Source organism: Tupaia chinensis, unplaced genomic scaffold (assembly GCF_000334495.1).
Source record: "Tupaia chinensis unplaced genomic scaffold, TupChi_1.0 Scaffold000477_1, whole genome shotgun sequence".
NCBI lineage: Eukaryota > Metazoa > Chordata > Mammalia > Scandentia > Tupaiidae > Tupaia > Tupaia belangeri.
The window spans coordinates 2,968,200-2,976,018 of record NW_006159986.1 but is presented as its reverse complement, the minus strand read 5'-3'; the positions used below and the strand labels follow the sequence as shown (position 1 = coordinate 2,976,018).

Below are 7,819 nucleotides of genomic sequence, written 5' to 3'. Positions count from 1 at the left end.
AAAGAGAGATTCTGTTGGGAGAGCTCATTTCCTCCCTAGGTGCATTGTGACAGGCTATGTCTTATGTCCTCTGCTTCTAAGGGACCGCTCAGAGTCAGGCAGAAGGACATGCAGGGTTGACATGTTAGATATTTACCTATGGAAAACCTTAGCTATTAATGGAAGCTCATTTGAGGGTATAAACTTTTTTTTTTATCAAAAAATAAGTCATCGATTAGCAATTAATCTTAAACTTGGTGGCCTTCCAAGATGGACTTGGGAAAAATCGGACCGTGTCTGTCCTTACAGTGGCATCTCTCTTCCTCTCCCTTCCTCTCTTCCCCTATCCCAAACTGGGATCATGGTAGACAGAACATTCTATCAGTACTGTACCCTATAACCTGCACCTATGTCTACGGATGGGTTAGAGGTGTTTGGAAGCTTCTAGACTATGTGTTAATGGCCAGAAAGAGGATCTTGGCCAAAGGGACTGCTGCAGCTCTGGACACAGGCCCAGCCTCTGCCTGTTTGAGCAGCTGTCTTTTCTATGGGCTCTAAGAGCATTTGGAGCCCTTGAATCTGTGAAGTGCTTCCTGTTTACCAAGCACCTTTGATTTAGTTCTCACAGTCCTGTGACTGTGGCATTATGACCTTCATTTACCTATTTGGGAAAGGGAAGCTCAGAGGGATTGAGTAGCTTGAACCCAGATTTGGCTGAGTTCAGGCCCAGGGCCCTTGCTCCTGCTGTCCAGCCTTATATTCTCTAGCTCCCTTCTTCACTCCTGCAAAGCAAAATTTCCAGCTCAGGTGACCAGAGATGGTGTTCCACCTGAACACCTCGGGATATCTTCTCAGTGTCCCAGTGTCACCTCTGCATGGGCCTCCTGGGGAAAGAACATGGTTTGGTGGGTTAGTGCTGGCATTCTTCTATGCAAGGCAGGACCAGGAGAAGCCTGCATCCTTGTTCTGTCATGGCATACTTCTGCTTGTGGCAAAGGGAGACCCAGGGGCCCATGGGTATTTGGAAAGAAAAGAAAACCCAATCATATCATATGCTCGAACCTCCTTTATGCCTCTGTATTCTGTGGCTCAGTGGCAGAAGGGACAGGGCTGGGGGGGAGGGTAAATGAGCCACAGGTTTTGCCCAGGTAACTCTTGGGTGCCACAGCATATGCTTGGGCACCAACTCCTATGATGTTGGAGAAGGACTGCAGTCATTGTCCAAGCCCTTCCTGGTCCAGACTGGGGCTCTGAGGCCAAGTGGGTGGGCAGAACGGGGCATGGAGTTCAGGTCTCCTTTTGATTCATATTAGAAAGAATGGCCACCGAACAGGGTCCTGATGAATGGGAACCTTGGTTTACTCAACCTGACCAGCTGGATGGTCCCTAGGCTTGGCTCCCATAGGAGGTGGTGGTTCCCCTGAAGTTGAGCAGTGTGGTGGGTCTAGGTTGTCTCCTTTGATACAAGGTGGAAATTTGTTCCTATGGTCCTCCCTATACCCTGTGATGGTCTAGGCTGCTGGGATGGAAGAGGATGGAGGAATTCCTCCCACCAGTAATATTCCACGTTTCCCTCTGGGAAGGAGGCTGTCATGCACTCTACCATCTAAATAAAGGTAGGGACAGAGGGAGACTGAAAGCCCTTCTCTTTTGTCTAGCTTGTCGCCTGCTCCAGAAATATCTGTCTCCATCACCCTGAGACATCTCTGTGGCTCACAGTGGCCCTCCTGATACATAGGTGAGAGTGATGGGAATGTCCTGAACAGCAGACACCTGTTTATCCCACTGCTCTGGGAGAAACCTAGAGCCAGCTTCAGGCATGGGCTGTATAGCCGGGGGATCGATAAAAAGAAAAGAGAATGAGAATGCTGATGTCAGATGCTCCCCAGCCAGAGACCCCAGACAGAGAAGAGTTGGGCAAAGGGGTCAATAAGGGCTGCCTTTGGGGTCCATTTTATAGGACAAGCACTCTGTGTCACAAAGAAGGTAAATTGAGGCTTAGCTAAAATAAGGGCTAGTCTGAGTGGGCCCAACAGAGACAGTCAGCCTCTACACTAGGTGTTCTGGAAAGCAAAGTGAGGGTGCTTGTAGGAGGTCGGGTGAGAACTCCAGTTTTTGTCCCAGAAGTCCAGTGGTTCTCAGCTGGGGATGTTTTTGTCCCCCCACACCCCCAGAGGATATTTGGCAATATCTGTGGATAGTTCTGGTTGTCAGAGTGGAACAGGGGATTGCCATTGGCATCCGTTGGTAGAGTCTAGAGATACTGCCGAACACGTCACAATGCACAGGATAGCCCCGAACAACAAGGAATCACTTGGTCTACATGTCGGCAGTGTCAGGGTTGAGAAACCACAACAGTCCAGTTCTAGGCCCTGCCAGGAGAGCAGGGAAGATGGGGTAGCTGGAGCCTTGGAGGGCTAAGGCCCTTACTCTGGCTCCCAGGGAGGCTGCATGGAGAGGGCGCCCAGTACGACCTTCCCCAGCTGCTCTCAGACATTTTGTCGAGGTGTCCACCACACTGGGTGAGGTGTGTTCACCACAGCCAATCCTCCTGACTAATTTCAGAGAGAAGCTTATAAAGTGTTTTAAGAGGCTGATGCATTGCAACTCTAGAAGCACATAAATACTCCTATAAATGCCAGCCTTGCAAACCAAGTCTGTGTGGGAGAAGAGTGAGCAGGTTGCCCAAGCCTTGGGAGAGTCCATGTTTTCAGGTGGAAGGACTGGGTTTATCTTTGGTCCTAACTCCCTTCTTGGGCTTGCTTAATTATCTGATGGTATTTGGTTTTGTTCTCTTTTTCTTGTTTTTCTCTCTTTTTAGAGTTTACTTATTTCTTGAGAGAGAGAAAGCGAGAAAGACAGCACACCAAGATCCCACCTCAACAATCTAGCCTTCTGGCCAGACAGGAACCGGCACACACATGAGCATGTCTGGCGTGTTCAGGTCACCCATGTGTTTCTTTCTGGGACTCCCATGTGGCTCCAGCAACTTGCACTAGCACCCTACTACCTGTGCAATTACAGCTAAGCTGCTTTTCTTTTAAAAAATTTCTTCTCTGTCCAAATAGCCTGTCACTGGTCATCTTTATGACCTGTTCAGGAACCAGGAGGGTCATAGAGGGCTGTCCTGGGATCCTGACTCTACCCTTATAGGTTCAGAAAGCTGAGGACCACAAATGAAACTGCCTGGCAGACTCACCTGTGGATCCAAGCATGTGGATTACATGGTGGCAAGACACATTCTCCATGATGATGTGCTCACGGACTGACTGAGAGATCGGGTATGGGGGCATTTCCCCCTGTGCCACCATGTTGTGCCCAGTGGACAGAAAAACCTCCTCAGAAGCCCTCCCGAGTGCTCACATGATGGCCACAACCATAAACCATCACCAAAGACTGTCCTCCTAGCTTGACCAACACTTCTGTGGTACCCAATGGCTCTCAAGACACTACTTCTGTTCCCGTTCAATCTTCCTTGTGAAGTAGACAGGAGTACCAGGTGATGATCTTTTAGAAAGTTTCTTTATTTATTCGATGAGTTTGTGTGTGTGTGTGTGTGTGTGTGTGTGTGTGTGTGTGTGAGAGAGAGAGAGAGAGAGAGAGAGAGGGAGAGAGAGAGAGAAAGTACCCCTTCTCCCATGGGGTGTAGTCATGCTGCAATCCCTTTTCCTTCTTTTCTCCATCTGTCAGGGTTTGGGGCACATGTGCTTGTGTGCCTGGCTTACTTTTCAAACTGCTGGGGCCAGGATTTGAACCTTGTCTGGCCATGTGGGATCTGACTCTTTATGTATAGCACTTAACCACTGCATTATGGGCCTGGGCCCTCTGACAGGGACCTCCCAGGATTGGGAAGACATGTAAATGGAATAACTGCAAACCTGGCACACGATAGATGTTCCACAAAATGTAGTTTCCTCTGCTCCCTTTTTACCATCCTGTGGTCAGGTAACCAGCTATGAGGGGTAATAGATGGAGGTGAGAAATGAACAGATTGGGCTCCTCAAGGAAGACAGGCAGAGAGGGCAGGAACCAAATGCCATTTGTGAGGCCACTCCTGATTTATGGGATCTGGTGCAAAGCCTCTTTGAAGAGGCAATAAAATGCATATCCTGGTAGGAAATGACAACAGCTGAGAGTCCTGACTTAGCAAATCAAATTCAACATTTTTTTTTTTTTAACAAGGTAAGAAATTCTGGATGGGTAGCAAAAATCACATTCTAATGAGATTGCTTTCTGGAATAGGAATAGGCTTTCCCAAGAGCAAAGATGTGTAACGTGCCAACACCCCATGGAGAGTGTATATAAATGCTCCAGATAGGCCTTGAGATACCAGAACCTGAGCTCCTTGCTAAACTGAACCTTCCTCTGCTAGGATCATGGCCACCCAGCTTTGCACTCCGACCTTCTCCACTGGGTCTGTCAAGGGCTTCTGTGGCACAGCAGGAAGCATCTCTCGGGTGTCCTCCATCCGGTCCATGGGCTCCTGCAGGGTCCCCAGTCTTGCTGGTGCTGCAGGGTCTGTCTCTTCAGTCAGGCTGGGCCTCTCTGGCCTTGGGAGCTGCTTGCCTGGCTCCTACCTCTCCATTGGGAGCCACTCCTCTGGCTTTGTCGGGAATGGGGGCTGGTTCTGTGAGGGCTCCTTCAATGGCAGTGAGAAGGAGACCATGCAGTTCCTGAATGACCGTCTGGCCAACTACCTGGAGAAAGTGCGCCAGCTGGAGCGGGAGAACGCAGAGCTGGAGTGCCGCATCCGTGAGTGGTATGAGTCTCAGAGCCCATACATCTGCCCAGACTATCAGTCCTATTTCAAGACCATCGAGGATTTCCAGCAGAAGGTAATGGGGTCCTGGCCCTTCTCCAGCTGAGCAGCCCAGCTCCTGGAGGAATCTGTCTCATTGCAAGGCCTTCCCAGAGGGGATTGTACCTTTTAGGGATTACTGCTGGTAGGGTGAGCTTTTGTCTCTAGGGCTCTGGTTTCCTGGGGCACTCAGTCTTCTCTGCTGGTCTCCATCTTGTACTCTGTTGCCAGCCATTCCTCACATTCCCTTGCAGTCTCAGCTACAGGAAGAGAAGAAACACGTGTTGTGTCCCTATTGGATACTGCCTGATGCTGTCCTATCCTCTGGTTTATTTATTTCTCATCTTGGAGACATGGGTGTTACTGGATTCAGCAGATGTGGAAATTGAATTCTGAGAGGTTCAGCAACTTGTTGAGTGTTGGGTGCGGAAGCTGAATCCAGGCCTGTTTCACCCTAGAACATCTTACCATGTCATTCTGGAGGTGATGGATGCCAGAATTGAGGCCACTGAAAGCCTGTGATGCCCTTCCTGGGGCTGATGTTCCTTTTGCACTTGGGGTCTGGGCTCAGGGATGGAACTACTGAAGGTGCTGGTTGTATTTGGAATCATGGCCTGTGGACTGGGCTGTCTTCTTCCATCTGGCTCCACACTGCTGGGTCTCTCCCTGCTCACAGGAAGCCTTTTGTTTCCCAGATCCTCCTGACCAAGTCTGAGAATGCAAGGCTGGTCCTGCAAATTGACAATGCCAAGCTGGCTGCTGATGACTTCCGAACCAAGTGAGTACACCCAATCAGGGGAGATTTGCTATGCTGTCTCCTGGATTCTGTCCCCTGTGCGTGGGAGCTGATGGTGGGGAAAGGGGGATAAGGCCAGATGGAGCTATAAATGAGAAAGGTGATAGGGGCCCTGGATCCCTCCTGGGCGATCTGAAGGACCACCATGCTTCTGGCCCCAAATTAGTTACTGCAGCTGGACAGTGGGGCAGGGGCCCCTGCTCATGAATGGCTTGTTTGGCAGCAGACTTGGCAGGGTTCTGTGTGTGCAGGTACGAGACAGAGCTGTCCCTGCGGCAGCTGGTGGAGGCCGACATCAACGGCCTACGCAGGATCCTGGATGAGCTGACCCTGTGCAAGGCTGACCTGGAGATGCAGGTGGAGTCCCTAAAGGAGGAGCTGCTATGCCTCAAGAAGAACCATGAGGAGGTGAGCCTGGTGCCATGTGACCTCTTGCATTTCCCATCTGGCTTAGGGAGCCACTGTTGGCCCTTGGGCTTACTGTCTACCTGGAACTATACAAATTTCATTTCACCTTACAACAATCCCAGCAGGCAGATACTGTTACTATCTCCCTTTTATAGATGAGAAAACTGAGGCATAAAGAGGTTAGGTCATCTGTCTAAGGTCACATGGAGTCCACACTCTTGCCCATGACTAGAAATCTCCATTTGAGCTAGAGTGTCTGATAACAATTCTATTTGCCTGGTGTTTTTGTCATCTCATGCAATTCTTCCAAATTCCCAGGAGGAATAGGTACATGCCCATGAGAACACCAAGGCTCAGAGAGGTTAAGTATCCTGCCTAATGATACATGGCTGGTGACTGAGGGAGGTCAGTGGAACCTCAATTCACCATCCTTTTCACACCCATCTCATCTCTTCTCTGCAGGAAGTTAATGTGCTCCGTTGCCAACTTGGGGACCGATTGAATATAGAGGTGGATGCTGCTCCGCCAGTGGATCTCAACAAGATTCTGGATGATATGAGATGCCAGTATGAGGCCCTGGTGGAGAATAACCGCAGAGATGTGGAGGCCTGGTTCAACACCCAGGTGGGACTGGGGGGCTCAGGGCCACAAGCTCCTGGGGTGGAGGCTCCTTTACAAGCAGCTGATTCACTTGGTTTGATTCTACTCTCCCTCCCATGTGTTTCAGACTGAGGAGCTGAACCAACAGGTGGTGTCCAGCTCAGAACAGCTACAGTGCTGCCAGACAGAGATCATTGAACTGAGACGTACGGTCAATGCCCTGGAGATTGAGCTGCAGGCCCAGCATAACATGGTGAGTGGCCCCTGGCCAGAAGACTGGCCCCTGAGCCAGCAGCCTCACCATGTGGCTGTCACAGGGTGTAATTACAAGCTATTTGCATGCCCAGGGCTGTGGGGTCTGATAGTGGGGTTCTTTCCTCACTGGCAGCTCTTCCTCTTTCTGTTGCAGCGGAATTCCCTGGAATCCACCCTGGCTGAGACAGAGGCCCGCTACGGCTCCCAGTTGGCCCAGATGCAGTGCATGATCACCAATGTGGAGGCCCAACTGGCTGAGATCCGCTGTGACCTGGAGCGGCAGAACCAGGAGTACCAGGTGCTGCTGGATGTCAAGGCCCGGCTGGAGTCGGAGATCGCCACCTACCGCCGTCTGCTGGAGAGCGAGGACTGCAAGTGAGTGGCCTATGGGCCCTGAGGCCATGTGGGGAGTCGGATGAGGACTTGACTCAACTCTCAGTGCCAATGAGAAGGGGTTGGTCCCTAACATGGTTATTACGCAGATGGAGGGTATGGAGCCAAAGCTGCTTGAGGTACCCATTAGTCCAAGGCCTTGGTGACACACAGGGGATAAGCCCACCCAACACATATGGCACTCCTGCAGCCAGCTTTATTTTTTGGTTGGGAATTTCTGCTCTTTTATCCTATAGCCTTATCTTCCCACTCTCTGTTGCTTTGGAGGCACTGAAAAGGTCCGAGGCCATTTGTTGCTACTCGCCAGTCTCACTTGATCCCCTAAATGTCTTTACACGAGCCTCAAACCCATGTCCCCATGCCTAATGCACTTTGCATGGTTGTATTTCCTCAGGCTTCCTGCCCATCCTTGTGCCACGGAATGCAAGCCTGCCATTAGGGTTCCGCATGTCCCCTCTGCTCCTTGTGCCACTACTGTGCCCTGTGCCCCGAGTCCTCAGGTCAGCACCCAGATCCGCACCATCACTGAGGAGATCAGAGACGGCAAAGTCATCTCCTCCAGGGAGCACGTGCAGCCCCGCCCACTGTGA

The 7,819-nt window shown here is 50.8% G+C and overlaps 1 protein-coding gene across 1 annotated transcript; it reads left to right on the top strand.

Moving 5' to 3' along the window:
- Positions 1-4,355: 4,355 nt before the first annotated feature.
- KRT36 (keratin 36) lies at positions 4,356-7,819 on the top strand. The gene is made up of 7 exons (XM_006155977.1): positions 4,356-4,814; positions 5,473-5,555; positions 5,825-5,981; positions 6,444-6,605; positions 6,709-6,834; positions 6,991-7,211; positions 7,624-7,819. Exons 1-7 carry the CDS (start codon positions 4,356-4,358, stop codon positions 7,817-7,819), a joined length of 1,404 nt encoding a protein of 467 aa, XP_006156039.1.